Source organism: Ictidomys tridecemlineatus, chromosome 2, assembly GCF_052094955.1.
Source record: "Ictidomys tridecemlineatus isolate mIctTri1 chromosome 2, mIctTri1.hap1, whole genome shotgun sequence".
Lineage (NCBI taxonomy): Eukaryota > Metazoa > Chordata > Mammalia > Rodentia > Sciuridae > Ictidomys > Ictidomys tridecemlineatus.
Genome location: NC_135478.1, coordinates 223,286,237 through 223,305,444, shown reverse-complemented (window position 1 = coordinate 223,305,444; position 19,208 = coordinate 223,286,237). Strand labels below are relative to the sequence as shown.

At 38.5% G+C, this 19,208-nt stretch overlaps 1 protein-coding gene across 1 annotated transcript in view; it reads right to left on the bottom strand.

The window, feature by feature from the left end:
- Cntnap2 (contactin associated protein 2) overlaps positions 1-19,208 on the bottom strand; it is a 1,898,037-nt gene that overhangs the window by 828,780 nt on the left and 1,050,049 nt on the right. Inside the window, exon 10 of the mRNA XM_005326627.5 lies at positions 1,080-1,251. Coding sequence (XP_005326684.2) covers positions 1,080-1,251 — 172 coding nt within the window. The remainder of the gene's footprint in view (positions 1-1,079; positions 1,252-19,208) is intronic.

The window sequence follows — 19,208 nt, the reverse complement described above, 5'->3', positions numbered from 1 at the left end:
TACCTCATAATGTACTGTTTTATATATTTATGAGATTCATTTATCTGTGAATGACAGCCCCCCCAAAGATCTCAACTTAAATGTATTTTAGAGACAAGGTCTGCCTAGGGGTTAGAGAAGCTGAGGAAAGAGTCATATCTTATTTCAAAATTTAAGAAGATTTTAATGAAGTTTTATTTTGTATAATATAAAATTAATGGGATTATATTTCACAATAAGATAGACCTTGCTCAAAAATTTTGAAAATAGCTTAAAAGTCATCTTAAGTCACTAGGTTAACTTTAACTCACAGTTAGATGTAGTAATTTGTTGACAGACAAAACATCACAAAATGTAATCATTTAATGTTTTAATGAATGGCATTTTTAGAAGTACTTTAAGGTAGTGTATACAATACTCTCAGAATATCTCATAGGAAAGTTGTTTCTTCTACATTGTGAGAATTCAATTAAGGGTTTTATGAAAAGCACTTTTCAAGTTTTGCAAAAATTTGAAACAGACTAGATATTGTAATATTTCTATGCACACATCTTGTAAACAGAAGGAATTGTTTGAAATATTTTGTATTAATAAATCTCCATTTGTCCAGAAACATCTTGTAATGTTTTATCTTTTTTTTTTTCTTTGCAGAGTCTTTGGAGGGGATAATATGCTGAAGTCAAATCATGATCGAGATAAGGAGAAAAGGTTCAAATGAAGTGTCAGAGATCTACCATAACCTAGATGTTGCTTGCAAAAGTATTTGCATGATGCTCATATTCTCTGAAGCAGACTGATGCACTAAAGTGACATTATGATTCTCTCTCTCTCTCTCTCTCTCTCTCTCTCTCTCTCTCACACAACACACACACACACACACACACACATAGATATAATTATCTTATCAATGATATCAATGTCACAAATATACTTAATAGGCATTGCAAGTGACAATTCCTAGTTCACCCATATTTTGTTTTTCTTTCTTTCATTCTTTATTTTTTTTTTAACTTTTTTTTTTCTGGGCATTTCACTTGCTGTACAACCAAGGAATGCCTTGGTAAAGTTTGTTCCACTGGAGGCAGGATGAACAGACTTACCTGTCTATGATGGCGCACATGTCGATGCTGACATTTGCAAAACTTCCCGGCTTCCTTTGTGCCACTTCATACAGATTTACAAGTTGGTCGTCCACTTGGATAAGCTGCATGCATCCTTGGAATGAAGGCTGAAGAACAGAGTGACTTGAGTTATTCATCTGGTTCAGAAAACCTGTGAAACAGAAGAAATGGAAATGTGAACATCAGTGTCCGGCGTGCATTACTCAGATCCTCGTGGGTGTGCTACCTGGCCATAGCGGTTGCAGCCAAATGCTGGGCTTCTTGGAATGTTGCTTCCTGGTGCCTGTCACAGAAGAGTGAGCTCCTTGAGAGTGTGAGGTGATTTCAGGGGAAGAAGTTCGGAATGACTATAATGGCGAACACCTGTCTCTGGGATCAGCTATTATTCTAAAGTTCTCTTTTGATGTCTTTCTTACTATGACAATTTCTCTGTCCCTCTGGCATTTCAAGGTCACTGTTACATGTCCTCACCTGAGCCTGACCTGAGAAGAAGACACCAAACTTCAGGTTTTCTCAACTATCCACCTCCTTTCTCCTCTACCTTCAGCATTGACTCTCATTTTCTTAACAGGGTTGACTGGGCCTTTCATTCATACGTCAGAAAGCAATATAAATCAATAAAGTGGATTTCTTTTATGAGTCAATGTGTAACTTGATGCAAAGAGATAGTTGCATCACAAATGATTTCCCAATTTATAAAATGCAAAGGAACATTATAGAGACATAAATTCTGACAAACAACCAGCATCCTGTTTTGAATATCCATCGTATAGAAGCTAACTACTGCAGAATGGTTTTTATAAATGATCACAGAACTGAAATTAAAAGAGACTGAACACTGAGACGAAAAGAAGAAAACCTCAGTAAGTAGTGTTGATGTTACAAGGGAGCTGAGAGAGTAAGAGTTTTATTGATAAATAACTTTAAAGTAATACTGCTCCGCAATTACAATTATGCTTTTTTAATAGACAAAAGTTATAATTCTATCACACAGAGAATTTGTGGGCCATCGGGAATGATTTTGCTAGATTCCATTAAGTGTCTTCAGAAAGTCCCCAAAGTTTCCACTTTTTTCAATGGTCCCTAAAATACCAAATTTGCAGGCTTGAAGAATTGAAAATGTACTAATTAGTCTGCTTTTGAATCTGAAGTTATTTATAAATTCACTTCATCCAATATTATATTTGTAGGGGAAAAAACCCATTTGTACAGAATGGGTTAGAACAACGTATCCCATTAGAAAAATAAAAGTGAATTTTCAACAAAAACAAAAATGGGTCATTAAGAAATTTTTGAAAATGTCCTAGTCTCTTTAACTAGGAGTAATAGTGTAGTATAATAGAAACCTCTTTTCCCATTTAACTAACAAGTGCAATACTTAAAGTCTAATTCTGTTATTTGAATCTCCATTAAGGGTTAACCACAAAGATATATATTCTTTTCCATCAATGCAATACTACATAAAAGTAAGATTATATTTAAATTAACTTCTTGACTTTAAAAATCATAGGCTCCATTTCAATATCAATATATGTTTTGTGTGTGCATGCATGTGTGTGGGTATTTTCTTCTGAGTCACATTTTTTGAAAAAAAAAATTTGCATTGATTTAGTCCTTTTAGGAAAATGCTGATTAGAATAGTTGTATGTACACATATGATTTTCAATTGTTTAATCAAGACAAAGTTGAATGGGGCTTAATGTCTAAACTTAGTAGAGAGAAAACATCCAGCTGTAACTTTAGTAACCTCAAAGAACAAGACTATCATTTGTTTCTGCTCTTGTGATGACTTGGGTGTCTCTGAATGTCCCCACTAACTTTGTGAGATTCCAAAAAGAGTTGATATATTTGGGGGAACAGCGCTTCTTCAGCAAAGCAGCTGCACAAACACTGATCACTACAAATTAGACATAATTAAGTTCACAAAACAAGGCTTTATAAGTCTCCCAGAACAATGTTTTGTTTGGTCTTGATAATTTTCAAGTTTGAAATTGTCAAGTCCTTTCATTTTCCTACACAAGGTATATTCTCAGAGAAGATAATTATGGGACAAAATACTATGTATTCATTAAATATAAGGTTCTTAAAAATTAAAATAAATAAATAAATAAATATAGGGTTCTTTTCTCTCGTATTGTTATTTAAGTTTCTAACATGGATTCCATGTATTCTTGCCCAACTAGTATCTGCAACATTTTGTAGACCCCTTCCACCTTTAATTAGGGATATCCCCTGAGGACAACAGGAAATTACATGTAGTGGCAATGTGTGACACTTCCGAGGCCGGTTTCCAATTTTGTCTCCATGATTGCTACCTCTGGAAAATCACCACTATGCCATTGAGCAGCCCCATGAAGAGGTCCATGACGAGTAAGAAAAGACAACCATGGTTGTAGATTTATTGGGGGGGGGTGTTGATTAGCTATGGAATAAGAAATAATGAGTATGTTGCTTAGTACTGGAAAAAAATTGTATCAAAGTCCTAAAAATGTGGTAGCAATGTAAGGGCTGAGATATGCAAGTTAGCTGGATGGATTTTAGAAGAACTGTTGGTCAGAATCCTAATCATTCTTGAGGAGATTTTTAGTAGTAGCTTAAAGGAAGGCGAGAAAATTGTTATTGCAAATGGGAGAAAATTTGACCTGTGCTATGTTGTGGGGAGAACTTTAGCAACATTGTTGTCTATGATAATATGGAAAGAAAAAAGATGTATTTCCTAAATTATGTATTCAATCTGAGGATATTTCCAGGCAGAGTATTAAAGGTACTATCTGTTATTTTCTTTGTGTTTTTAGTAAAAGAGAAGAGAGAGAGAGAGAGAGAGAGAGAGAGAGAGAGAGAGAGAGAGAGAGAGAGAGAGAGAAACTAAGGAAGAAATGCTAAATCTAAGGAAGCCAAAACCTGATGGACTTAATGTTAAATGTTATTTTTATAATCACTCTATTCAGATAGCAAACAATGCGAGAATCAAGAAATTCCCAATCAATGATTAAATACCAGGAAAGCATTATCTAACAATGGTAGAAAGATATGACTGTAAAATTCATAAAATTCATTAAGACCTCAGAAAGACATTAGTGGCATGTCAGAAAGCAATCCACTTATACAAAAGAATCCTCTCAGTAGCTTATCGGTATACCTAGCACATCTACACTTTAAACAATGGAAGTTCTAATAATTTTAATAGACCTTAATAGACCAGAAGCCCAAGGAGGGGGAGAGTTAGTTTATCTTTATGATATGATAGATATGGCCTTTTATTTAATGGAGCAAATTTGAATAACATTCATTAGAATCCTCTCCATTTTTAGGGGAACTCTATTGGTAGTACAACCACCAACTTGTACTGAATGGAACAGAGATGGTTCAAAATTGAATGACTTTGAGAGCCCCAAACTTCTGTGTGCAGAAAACTATAGTTACACACACAGACTGCAAGATATATACGAATATGCATATATGTGTGTGTATGTGTGTGTGTGTGTGTGTGTACGTATACACATGTTGACTGGGAATTTCTTAATTCTTGCATACACACACACACACACACACACACACACGTGTGAAGGATGTCTTAGAGTAGTAGAACTAAGAACATGAAGAGCAGAGCTAAGAGTCATGGAAAACCATTTCAGAGAAAGAGGAGGGTTGAGTCCTAATCAAGAAATAACCAATATATGCCTGGCTTGATTTCAGAACTGAGATGGTCCAGGACATTTATTTTCCTCTTTTGAATCCAAGTGTACAAATTGGTTTCTTTTTGCATTTCTTACTGGTGTAGTGCACTTTGTGTGTGTCTGTTCACGTGTCTTTAGAGAACCCAACTTGAATAGTTGTATTCAAGTCACTGAACCCAAACAGCTTTCTGTCCTCTTGGAACTCCCTAGGAGCTTCATTTTGGTCTGACTTGATTTGGATTTTAGGCAGATGCTCTAAGAAAATGTAATTTTAGAAGGCTCTTGGAGAAGATGAATGCACTTTACACACTGAAGAGACATGAATCTTTGTGAGCCAGAGGGTGAAACCTGGCAAACAACATCTAGTATGGCCATAAAATCTTCATATTATAACTATGGTACTTTAAATACCTCATAGTACTTAGGGCCTTGCCTTGTCCCCTCCCATAAGGAATCAATGCTGACATGTGTAACAGGCCTTTGCAAAGTCAGAGTGAAGAGTCACAGTGTTAGCTGGCTTCTAATGCCAAGTAATAAAAGGTATTCGAGGTTGCACTTTAGTTTTGGGATCATTGACTATAAGAGAGCCAGTTCCTATGTCAGGAAACCCTCAAGCAATCTGAGGAACAGGGACTCATGTGGAAGGCATCTAAACAGAATGTAAATAATACATTCTCCTCTGTTTCTCTGTCCCTTTCAGTGCAAGCTGGTGGTAGTACTTCCAATAGAGTTCCCTGAAAACTGAATGGGATTCTTATGAATGTTATTCAGGCCACTATCAGCCAGGTGACAGATGAGGTGGAGGTTCCATCTCGGTCAACCTTCAGATTGCAGCCCTGAGAGGCATTAGTGGCAGCCTTTCTAGTAACTGCAAGACAGAATTGCCCAGCTAAGCTGCTCCTGACTCACTGGCTTCCTCCAATAAAGTAAGAGTTAACAAATGCTTACTGGGTTGGACTTCTAAGTCTTGAGGCAATTCAATGCACCAAGAGATAACTGATTTAGATGAAAATGAACAAATCTGCTCTCATTTTCTCAGTTTTTAGGAATTAGAACTCAAATATTAATACAAAATTGTTAATTCTACTCAGACCTGCAAAACAAATTAACTGACATATGTGGGCAATTCCTTCATAGTTAACAATGAGTTAAAGACTTCCCGTCTTTGGACTAAAATTCCCGGGGCTCCAACTCCTTTTGAAATAGAGGAAAACATATTATTTATATTCTGTTTTGTTTCCTTTATGGACAAATATAATTTCAGTAAAAATACTAACATATTATTATCTGGGGTTCTTGTAGGCACTTCTCTGAAGCTTAGGGTTTAACCTGCCTAGTGGATTAATAGCAGGACTATTTGGAACTACGAATTTGCAGCTGGGATTTTGAGGGTCAGAAATGAAAAGATATAAAATGGAAATGAAGTAAAATTTAACTAAAATTGTCAAGTTAGTAGAAAAATAATACAGATCACAGAGGTAAAAATTTTCCACATTTTGGTTTAAAACTTTAAATTTATACCCACAAATTCAGAATAAAAATACAATGTTTATAAGTGGATTATTGCTACAGGGTTCTAAAAGTTGACAATGTGTTACAACCACCACCATATAAAGAATTGTAACCTTGTCAGTCTCAATTGCATCTCACTACCAGGAAAACTTCCCTCTTCACAGGATCACTGTAATTATGTTACTTTACTGTCATGTTTGAAGATTTCTGTTTCAAAACTTAGCAGATAAAAACTTCATATCCGATTTGAAGTCCACTCAGTATATTGTTCTTCTTGCTGACAAAGGAAATCCATGCATTTTCAAGGTTTTAAAATTTTAATTCAGAAATGCATCAGGGAGAAACATGCCGACCTTTGTTTAGACATTAGAATGCCAATCTAAACTGTTGTAAAGTATAATGTGAATCCACTGGAACAGGACACACACACAGCCGGCACACGGCTGGCAACTTCACAAGTCTAAAATCATGTGCATGCGAGGTTTCTCCTTGTGCAATCATTTTAGAGTTGGGACATTTCAGAAGTCAGTCAGAGGCTGGTGGAATGCCGTTAGAAGGTTTAAAACATGTAGTGTCTTCCTTTCAATTCAGTCTTGGAAGACTCTACAAAGTGTGTACTAACTAAGCTCTACTGTTTACTCAGCCTCCCTGAATAACACAATGGAAACCCCACTCATCAGGGCAGGAAAGGACCTGCCTGGGGGCTGGTGTCCAAGCAAGCAGGGAGTTAGGGCCAGCCGGGAAGTGGGCCAGAAGTGGCAGAAGCCAGCACATGGGCTGTCCCACACGGGACACCCACCCAGTGTGGCTGGACAAATAAATACACTGAGTAGAGCAGGAGCCAGCCTCAGGGACAGAGAAGGAAGGTACAAACGTGGAACATGCTGAGACTGATTGAGCTCTGAGGGCTTAGGGTGGCGTTTCATCCAACTGTGGTTTTGTCTGTGTGTAGATAGAAATAAATGCTGGTGGAATTGTGAATGTGGCTACTGCATGGCTACCTGGGACAGTTGGAGAACAGGGTCATCTCAGAAGCAATGACACTGTAGCCCAGATATTGTCTCCACTACTAATTAAAACCAGGACTCGTTCAAATAGGACTGTTATGGTTTGATTATGGGGGTGTCCCTTGAAACTCCTGTGTTAATGCAGGAAAGTTTAGAGGTAAAGTCAATAGATTATGGGATCTGTAACCTAATCAGCCCATCCTAGTTTGAATGGCCTGGGTGGTAACTGTAGGCAGGTATGACGTGGCTGGAGCAGGGGGGTCATGGGGCTGTGCCCTAGAAGGGTATATCTTCCCTGGGGCCCCTTCCTCCCTCTGTGTCTCTGCTTCCTGGCTGCTAAGAGGGGAGCAGCTCCTCTCTGCCACATCCTTCCTCCATGACTTGTTGTCTCATTCTGGGCCCAGAGCAATGGAGTCAGCCCTCTATGTCCTGAGACCTCTGATACCAGGAGCCAAGGTAAGCTTCTCCCCCTTTAAGTTCTTGTCAGTTATTGTGGTTACAGTGATGAATATCTAACTGAAACAGACTGATTTCGGGGCTGGGTCAGGGAAAGTACAATGAGTCTGCAATACTTTATTATATCATAAAGCAAAGACATGCCCAAAGAATGTCAGGACCATGTCAGAATGACGCAGAAAACCCTGCAATTGTTTCTGTTGCCCCAATTCAGGCAATTTAAGTGCCAAAAAAAAAAAAAAATGAGCATCCAAAATACATTTTCACTATCAATCAAAAATGGAAAGAGGAAGGAAGAAAGAAAACAGAGCTTCAGGTCATGTCCCAGTGAATCATTCAAGAATCCACGAGCCCGCCTCCACAAAAATGAGCAGCAACGGGGGAATTAGAAAGTCATTTCTGTTGCACTCTGGAAACTAATACATGTCAAAGAAATACTGGCATTAAAAAGTCACCATTTTTCACCCATTATATTAATAAGTAATCTAGGCAGGAAGTACCAGTTGTGCCCAAATGAGTGGGTGGAAGCTGAATAAGGAACAAATTCTCAAAGAATCTCCTTAAAAATAATTTTTAATTTCGAAAGAGCTGGTGGTCACTCTGCAGTAAAGAAATCTGGCTAGCAGCTTCTCAATTAAGTGATCCAAGTGATCATCCCAGGGAACAGGACCAGATAGAAGGCAATGAGAAAACTAAGATGTGGCCTTTTGACTCTGATGCCAAAATACAAGGGCCGAGTCCAACCATGAAAAAATACCAGACAGATGTAGAGTGAGGGGCCTTCTACTAATGACTGACTTGAGATCTTTAGGAATGAGCTGTGAAGCCAAGAAGCAATTGAGGATCTGATTCTAACTGGCAGGGGCTGCAGAGGCAGCCTTGTGATGGACAGAGGCTGGAGAGGCAGGACAGATGTCCCAGAGAGGGTCTTTTTCTGTAAAGGATGCTGTTGGCGAATTAGGAAAACTTGAACAGAATTATCTGGGTGAAGGTTATACCAGTGGCCTTTATACTTGTACTGTAACTTTTTATAAGTTTTAAAACAGTAAAAACAAAAACAAAATACTGTTAAAAATGTAGGTACCAGTGGTCGTGTATGCTCTCTCTTCTTCTGTCAACCAAGAACCCTCATTTGGATTAAATTGATTCCAATGTAACTGCACTCGATACCCATGGAATGTCAGTGAAATCGTTCTTTCTCGGGTTGTGATGACTTCCAGGTCACTGAAGAACATCTCTCGGTCTTTGTTGTACCAGACCCCTCATAGGCATGGGATGCTTGATGTGAATAATTTAATTTATTAAACCAAGCTGAATATTGTGGCCTTAAAAGACAAATATTTTTATGTCTGACTGCCATTTAAGCTTAAATTCATATCCCTCTTAACCAGATTTATACACAGAGAGATCCTAAACCATAACAATTATTAGAATATCCTATAGGTGCAAAAATTAAAACAATACTAATAAAGCAAATACTTATAGGGAAGTTGTACACAAGCTTGATTTCCCCTTGATACACAATTTAAACATTCATCACATCTAGAAACGGTTCTGCCCTGTTTTCACATGCTACTTTGCCAATTTCCTAACTGAGTTCCTAGCCCTTCCTGCTGGGAACATTCCTTGTACTTTTTACAGCTGACATTCTCCTGAGTCAGGTCTGCTCAAAGATCACTTTTCCAAGAAGGGTCTTCCCAGAACACTCTATTTAAATTATTCCACCAATTCTCTCATTCTGTTTCTTCAACGTCTTATTTCTTGCAGTAGAATTTGCCCCAAGTTGTCATGATCTGAATTTGTTGCATTTGTTTACTGATGTGCACGTGTGTGTCCTGAGCATGTTCTTCTCTACCCTCTAGTACAGTCACTTCATGAGAGTGGGGATCCCAGTGTGTCCTTAAGATTTGCTGAGATCAAATTCACATATGAGAAATCTCCACTTGACTCATCGGAGAACAATCTGTGGGCTATCTGGGAGACGTGTATGGTGAAAAGTGTCTGTTAATTCTGGACCAACAACAATAATACATTTTTCGCCACATGATCTGCCTCAGTTCAGGACTTTCTGGTGCCTCTGTATTGGTCAGGGGACCGACCAGGTGCACGAGCAAATCTGCATTTTCATCCTGGAGTGAGGGATGCTCAGCATCCACCTTCCCTCCCTCAGAGCCCCACTTCAGCTACCTGCAGAGGGACCTTCCCTGACGACTGGCTAAATCTGGAATATGACAGGGAAGCGGAAGGGGATGACAGCAAGATACCAGGACGGTCTGGTCCTGACCACCAGACATGGGAACTGTACGAGAAACATCTGGGATGGCGCTTAGAGTCCAGCTGCCTCTGTCAGCAGGACAGACACAGGAGGAGCCTCAGGTCTAAAAGGAGTGGGACCCAAAGGGGCCCAGGGTGGGAGGGGCTGTTTTGACTCCAGAGAGCCCCTGAAGTACCTTTAGGGTGTCGAAGATAAACGCTCAATCCACAGTTAATATTCACATCTGGAAGTCATGGGAGAGGCTGGGACTGGAGAAAGGTTGGGCGTCTTGCTGTGAGGTAGAAAAAATTGCCTGAAGAAACTGTGTGGCTCGCTGAGCACAGAAAGCCACAGCTGGGCTGCAGCTTCAGAAAACATCTGGGTATCCGAGGGGAGCAGGGAGAAAACTGAGGAGGAGGTAGGAGGAAAACTAAGAAGGGTAGGAAGGAAGGAATAAAAGGTGGGTCGTCAGTGTCAGAGATCAAAGGAATTATTAAACCAAGATTGCCCTAACAGCTTGGCTTAATAAAATCAATCAATGGATCTTTGACACCAGAGGTTTGACCCCAGCTCAGCAGGTAGATCATTGAGGACCATCTGGACACTGTAGAAGAAGGACACAAATAACAGATGGAGAGAAAAGGGGTGTCTGAGATGTGGGCGGGCTGAGATGGGGCACAGTGACCTCACCTCTCCCTTGTCCAGCACTGGTTTACCAGCAGTGGAGACCAACAACAATAATACATTTTTAACCACACCTTGAAGGTAATTTTTCATCACTTAATTTTAATGATAAATGACATCACACATTTTGCTGCCCTTTTTCAAGTTCAGTTACTCACATGCATCACATTTCCTGTTTACCTGTACTGGATGAGCATAAGATACAAGGCTCAGAATGTTGCCTCTGTCAACTTTTTGATCTTGTATCAACTGATGCTGTGTTCCTGATTTATTTACCTGGACAATGGGCAAAGTATTCTATGCTAGCCAGGCAGATGCTGTGAACGCAGTAAGAATATATCTATAAGGTAATTGCTTAGAGGATTCCGGCATGTGGCGTACATCCAAGAGCTCTGGCATCCTTCTCCTCATCACCGCCCTTGTTTCTGTTACAAACTGTTGAGGTAAGGCAATCCTCCTGGCATTTATTAAACACCTAACAATGCATTATTTTATCCCCAAGATTGCTACAAGATAAGCTTCAGAAACCCGAACATAGTTCTGTTGAAAACAGTGTTGCTGCTGTTCCACCCAAACAAATGAAATGGTGGTGACAGCGGAGCTTCAGAAGGCCACTCTCTCTTCTTGATAACTTCTCTGTCTTTGGCCCCAAAGTAGTACACTGTCTAGGGTTTTCTTTCTACTTTTGTGGCACTGTCATTTCAGTCTCTCTTTCTCACATATAAGTGTGGAAGCTCCTCAAACTCACCCTGGGCTTGCTCTGCCTGCCTGATAGATGGTGCCTCGAGGTGCCTTATCCAAACCCATGGCTTCACCCATCAGCCATGTGAGGACATCGCTAATCATACCTGTGTCTATAGCTTCCATCCAAGCTCCAGACTAATGTAACCAAAGTTTCTCTGACCTTCTCCATTTAAATGCCTCACACATTAAAAACTCAAGATGCACAGTTCCTGCTCCCTGGTGGTATTCCGTCATTGTCCCCATGTCAGCAGTCATTCGGAAGCCTTACCCTCCATCTCTCCATCTCTAGAGTTGTGCGGGTTAATCAACAAGAGCCATCCCACCTCTTGCTCCTGTCCTCACTCCCCCCATGCACCATCACACACATCAATTCTACCTTGTCAGTAGCTCTCCATCTTCCCATAGCCATCCGAACCCAGACTGTCAGCTTCTCCATGACCACTTCCATCCATCTCTGGCTTTACCCAAAAGCCTCATCTGCTCAGGTTTCCCTCATGCTTAAGAAACTTTTATTTATTCAAAAAAAGTAGATTCATAAGATTTTTCTCTCCCTGTAATTATCTGGTTTTCCAAATGCAAAATAAGTGTAAAATAATTTTCAAATTATGGTGACATATTTAAAAGAATTTTTTAAAAATGGTATATAATAGATCCATTGATTTTATCTATTTAAATATATAATTTAGTTGACCAGAGTGTTTATAATGTTTTAAATATGCATATTTCAGCTAGAATGCTTTATCATATATGAGCTTCCATATATTATTATAAAATACAGATATTTTTGTTAGAGAAATCAACTAGTTTCAAATCAAATTATGTGTGTCTTCCTTTCTGTCTTCATACTACTCACATGATATGCAAAATATATTTATACCCAAATTGCTTAACATGTAGAGAGTAGATGTTGCATTCCTATATACCAATGATAAATCAACTGAAAGAGAAATTATGAAAACTATCCTATTCACAAAGCCTCAAAAAATAAATACTTGGAAATCACCTGACAAAAGAGGTGAAAGACTTCTACAATGAAAACTTACAGAACACTAAAGAAAGAAATTGAAGAAGACCTTAGAAGATGGAAAGATTGCCCATGCTCTTGGCTAAGCAGAATTAACATTGTCAAAATGGCCATACTACCAAAGGGCTATACAGATTTAATGTAATTCCTATGAAAATGACAATGATATTCTTCATAGAAATATGAAAATGAAATTCATTGGGAAAAATAAGAGGGCAAGAATAGCCAAAGCAATCCTTAGTGAAAAAAGTGAAGCAGGAAACACCTTAATGCCGGATCCTAAATTATACTACTAAACTCTAGTAATAAAAACAGCATGGTATTGGCACCAAAATAGACATGAAGACCAATGGAACAGAATAGAAGACACAGAGATAAAACCACAAACAGTTATTTCATACTAGACAAAGGCACCACAGACAGACACTGGAGAAAAGATAGTCTCTTCAACAAACAGCATTGGGAAAACTGGAAATTTATTGTAGTAGAATGAAATTGAACCCCTCTAACCTGACACAAAATTCAATTCAAAGTGGAGTAAGGATCTAGACATTAGACCAGAGATCCTTCATCTACTTGAAAAAAAAATGGAGGCCTGACTCTCCATCATGTCAGCTTAGGAACTGACTTCCTCAATAAGACTCCTAAAATGCAAGAACTAAAATTAAAAAAAAATCAATAAATGGAATGGTGTCAACCTGAAAATCTTTTCCACAGCAAAGGAAACAATCAAGAATGTAAAGAGAGAGCCTACAGAAGGGAAGAAATCTTTGCCATCTGCCCATCAGATGGAGCATTAATTTCCATGTTATACAAAGAACTCAAAAACTAAACACCAAAAAAAACCCTCAAAATAACCCAATCAATAAATAGACAAAGAAACTGAACAGGTATTTCACAAAAGAAGAAATAAAATGGTCAACAAATATATGAAAAAAAATCTTTACCATCTCTAGCAATTATGGAAATGCAAATTAAAACTGCACTAAGATTCTATCTCACTCCAGTCAGAATGGCAATTCTCAAAAATACAAATAATAATAAATGTTGGAGAGGATGTGGGTAAAATGGTTCACTCATCCATTGCTAGTGGGACTGCAAATTTGTGCAATTACTCCAGAAAACAGTGTCGAGATTTCTCAGAAATCTTGGAATGAAACTACCATATGACCAGTTACACCACTCCTAGGTATATACCCAAAGGACTTTAAGTTAGCATACTACATGGATGCAGCCACATCAATATTTTTTTTGCAGCTCAATTCACAAAACCTACGCTATGGAACCAACCTAGGTACCCTTCAACAGATGAATAGATAAAGAAAACATGTTATATATACATGATGGACTATTACTCAGGCATAAAGAAAATGAGATTATGGCATTTGCTGTAAATGGATGGAACTAGAGACAATCTCGCTAAATAAAATAAACCAAAGGCCAAATATTCTCTCTGATACCTAGATGATAACACACAATAAGGCCAGGGTAAGGAAGAGTAGAAGTTCATTGGATTAGACAAAGCAGAACAAAGGGAAGGGAGCAGGATGGGAATAGGAAAGACAGTTGAATTAATCAGACATGACTTTCCTATGTTCACACATGAATATGTGACCAGTGTAACTCGACATCATGTACAACCACAAGAATGTGAAGTTGCACTCCAGGTGTATATGATATGTCAAAACACATTCTACTGTTATGTATAACTAAAAAGGAAAAAAGAAACCTTAAATGTAACTTCTGCATTAAAATTTTCTTTTCTGAAAAGGGTAGTATTGACAGTAGAAGGGAAATCACTGGGGTAGAAGAAAAGGGTCTTGGGAAGGGAGGAAGAGAGGTACTGGGAAGTAAAATTTATCCAATTATGTTATAGTCATGTGACAACAAAAACCACAATTCTGAATAATTAAAATGCAACAATAAAAAAATATCAAAAAAGATAGTCGAGGGCTGGGGTTGTGACTCAGTGGGAGAGTGCTTGCCTAGCATGTGTGCCATACAAGGTTCACTCTCCAGCACACAATAAAACAAAACAAAAACTAAATGAACAAAATACAGGTATTGAGTCCTCCTCCAACTAAAGATATATTTTTTTAAGAAAAGATAGTGGATACTTTTTTGAGTATCTTTCAGTAAACCTAACGGAATTTACAAGATCACAGGAAATTAGAGAAGCAGACTAGAATTTTGACAAAGTGAGATGGTTAGCAATTTGCAAACAGAATTATACAACACGATTTTAAAAGCTCGAGTTGGCCCTGGGCCACACTAGAAGGAAGAACAGAATGATCAAACTGCATATTTTGACATTTTCATGTAGTTTCTCTGCATTTTCTGTGTTGTAAAATGCAAACTACAAAATAAAAGACTTCAGCATCTGATAACTTTAATTCCTAATGACCATAAATGGCTAGTACATCTAATATACAAGAAGATACAATCAGAAAATATAATAATATTGTCTTCCTGGTTCTTCCTTATGAGGATAAGCATCTTGTTAATCACTAGAGGATTAAGCATATGCTGAGAAGTGCCATGCTGGAGGTCAGGAGCTTGGGTACAGAATGGCCAGCAGGGTTTGGAACTTGGTCCCTCATGCGTTAGTTGTGACCTGGACTGACCCACCTGTCCTGTCTTACTCAACTCAGGCTTCTCAGTTCAAAGGCAGGGAAACTCGATTTTTATGGCTTTTATGGACATTTAGTAAGACTCCCTATGAATAGCACCTAGTACAATGATGGACACCAGCAGTCACTGAAGTCACCAATCAGCTCTACTCCTGACCTTAGAATCCATTGAATCGCATAACTTGTACTTTGTATTTGAGAGATTATTTTTTTACTCTATTGAAAGAAACTTAGAAAATAGCCTCACGAATATGTCATTTTGAAAGTCTACACATTTTCTGAATACTTTGGGGAAGGGCTCTCCCTTCTTAAAAAAAATAATGAAAATCTAAAATCTGAATATGGACTAGCATCTCCATTATCTGCAAGGTGGATAACCTAACCTAGTTAGGAAGTAAGCATGGTTTGTTGGTTTGGGGATACTGCTAACTATGACTACAGATTTTGAGATTCTGGAAGTTCACTTTGAATGCTCGGCAAAGCCAGATCAGGAGGCTCAGCCTGAGTGCCCACCTGGCCGGCCAGTAGCTCTGTGTAGGCTCCGTGTTTGCAGAGCTGGGTCTGCCTCTGTCTCCCTCACATTGTTTTCTTGGCTCAGAACCGGAATGTCTGACCCGCCCCTCCTCCTCTTCCTTGGCTTCCCTTTGTTTTGATTTTCCTCATTGTTTTTGCCATTATCATTGCTCTTGATCTGACCTTTGCAGATGATAAAAGTCTGTGCTTGATATAAAGAAGATGCTTTTCTTATGCTGGAAAAATGTTGCCAAGTTTCATCAGTGAAGTGTGGCTCTAGAGTTTGAAGGTAAAATGCCAACAAAGCAGCTATGAATTTCACTCATCACAAAGCCCTTTAATATTTTTTTTCCTAAACACTGATACTCTCCATTCTGTTATCTTTAATAATGGCTTTGTATATATGAAAACATTCTAAAAATGGCAACCATCTCTCAAATTTTCATTGTAAGTTTCTATAAGATTTTTATTACAAGCTTTCTGATATGAGATGATTTATTTCAAAACTCTTACCACTCAATACTATTGCATTTTAGAATATTTAGTAAAGAGACAGAAACAATAATCCCTAAAAAGTTCTATTTCCTGTGAGAGCCTGGAGAGTTTTCCCATTCCAGACCCCCAGAAATGCTAGGTAAAATGTACCATACACACTCTAAATTACATATCCGAGCTTCCAGTAAGTTAGAGGAAGCTTTCAGATGTCAAGGGAAAAGGAAAGAGGAAACCTGAAGTGCTATTACGAGCATGCTGAGCTATTAGTATTCAGCAGATATTTGCCCATCTTTGTACGCAAGAATTTGGAATTTAAAGGTCAGGTAGCATTAGAAATCAAGTAGTGGTTGTAGGCAAAAAATCAGAACCATCCCCACCTCCGCACCACACAAGCCCTAAAATTGCTTTAAGTCTCAGTGAAGCAGGTAGTAGATAAAGATTCACTAGTCAGCAAAGAGCACTGACTAGAAAATTTGTCTTTCTTTTCCTGACCTCTGGGAAGAAAAATAAAAATAAGACATGCTGTCCCCAAGAATAAGCCATGGAATTACTGAACTAAATAATGGCTTTAAAGTTTACACTGACTTTAGGGTATAACGCCCAAGTCGAGAAGTTTTTTAAAAAAGTATTTCCAAGCCACTATCATTTAAAGTGAAACAGAAATCTTCCCTGGATTGACTTGGAATTATAGGATTCCTGAAGAGAAAACCCTAAGAAATTTGAACTCAAAATCCAAAAACACAAATCTCTAGAAAACACGTACAGTCTCCTACTTAAGGTGGTTTGATTTAGGATTTTTTATTTATAGTGGTAAAAAAGTGATTTACATTCATAGACACTTTATTTCAAATTTTTAATTGTTATCCTTTCCAGGGTGCGTTAGCCAGCGTTTCCTAGTTACGAACAAAATACCTGACACGGCCAACTTGGAAGAGGAAAATTTTATTTCCGACTCCGAGTTTCAGATGTTTCAGTCTCTGATTGGCTGACTCCATGGTTCTGGGCCTGAAGAACATCATGGCAGTAGGGCGTGGTAGAGAAAATCTACTCGCTTCATATCAGTCAGGGAGCAGATACTGCTCAAGACAGCAAGGAGCCAGGGATAAAATGTAATCCTCAGGACATGCCAGTGACCTACTTCCTCCAGCCATGCCCCACCTGCCTAGAGCTGCCACCCAACCGTCCATTCAAATTACTAATCATCAAGTGGATTCATCTATGGATGGGGCTGCAGTTCTCATGACCTAATCATCTTACCTCTTGGCATCCCTGCAGTGAGTAACACGTGAGCTTTCTGGGGGACACTTCTAGTCCAAGCCCTAACAGGACTAGCAACATGAGGTGTGACGCTCTTGTGATCTGGGTAGCAGCGGGGCCCCACAGCTGCTGGCCAGCCATCCATCAGTGTGAATGACCTGTACTCGCTGTGTGGGGCAGGGCTAAGTGAGGCTGTATTGAATACATTTTCAACTCACGGTGCTTGGACTTGCAGGGGGTATGAGGAGGTGTGTGTAGAGGAACATCTACAGGATGAACAAGACTCAGAAAGAATATCACAGAAAATCTGGCTCCCGTGGATTGCAGACCCACTTTAGGACTGAGAAGAGGGTAAAGAATTTAGCAATTATTTAAAGGAATAAAACGATTCAAAAAACACATAGGAAAAGAATGAGATCATATGAAAAGGACTAGTCAGCTTTAGTAAAGGACCACATAGAACCCCTAGGAATGAAAAATGTATTATTGCAATTAAAAACACATTAGTTGTGTTAAGCAGATGAGACAAGCTACAGTGAATTCATCAAGTGAAACTACACGGGAGACTCGGAACGTAGTCAAGAAATAAAACAAGGACTAAAAACATTAAATCCATCTTTCAAAATGGAGGATGGAAATGAATTCTAACATAATTGGAATTTCAAAGGGATAGAAAGGAGTGAATGGTGGAAAAGCAATTAAAGATATAATGTCTGAGAATGTTCCAGAATGATAAAAAAATTCAGGGAGAGCAATAATTATGAAATAAAATTTGTGAAAAGGCAATCTAGTCACAGAAATAGCACAGTAGTACAGCAGAACACTGGCATCAAAGTAGCCAGAAACCAGGAAGAAATTAGGCTCAAGGAGCAAAACAAAAGCAGACAGAAAACCATTCAGCACAACCCAAAACTAAGGACAGAATCCAGTAAAGTAATGCATGCAAAGTATCGAAAGAATATGAACATCAGACCCAGAACTGTATATCAAATCAATCAAATAAGAAGAACCTTTCAGATGACAAAATTTGAAAATTTTTGAAATTATAATTTAAAAATAGAAGCAATTTACCACTGACATATCTAGACAAAAACTGTGTCCAAGATAATGGAACCAAGTGAAGAAAGGGGAATCGTGCAAGATGCCATAGACACCAGCAGATGTAGGGCAGTCTGAGCACTCACTGACCACAGGAAGCCAAATGCAGGGACAGTGGAGCTGACCAGGGAGGTAGAACTGAGGGCCGGACCCAGAAGGGTCCAGAGGGGAAATGATTAAAATCACACCCAGGAGGAAGGTCAAGGTGTCATGGGATGGTGGAGTGTGACAAGTACTTATGAAAAAAATCAAGATAACTCCCCAAATAGCTAATATGGAAATGTATATTTTAAAACAATGATGCAATAGGTTTTTAAAAATGATTGATTAACCTCAAAATGAGAGAAAGGAATAAAAAGAACAAAATAAAGCAAAACTGAAAGGTAGAATAATAGTTAAAATCAATAACTATCACCTTGGAAAGACAGATGGTAATATTGAATTTTTAAAAGATCTATCCATGTACTATTTTGAAGAAGCACGCCTCAAAAGACTAAAACAAAGAAAAGTTGAAATTAAAAGAACTGACAAAGATAAACAAGGCAAATGCATATTAAAAAATGAAACAGAGTAACTACAATGATATTATGTATCAGACAGTACTGAGCAGACTGGATTTGATTTATAATATCAGCATCGGCACCAGTGTGTAGAAGGGATTGGGCTCCAGGGCTGAGGGTCTGCTTTTGATTCTTGCTTAACAGACGTTGTTTCATTAAGTTTCTTAAGATATTGTGCCTCACAGTTTTTCCTTATC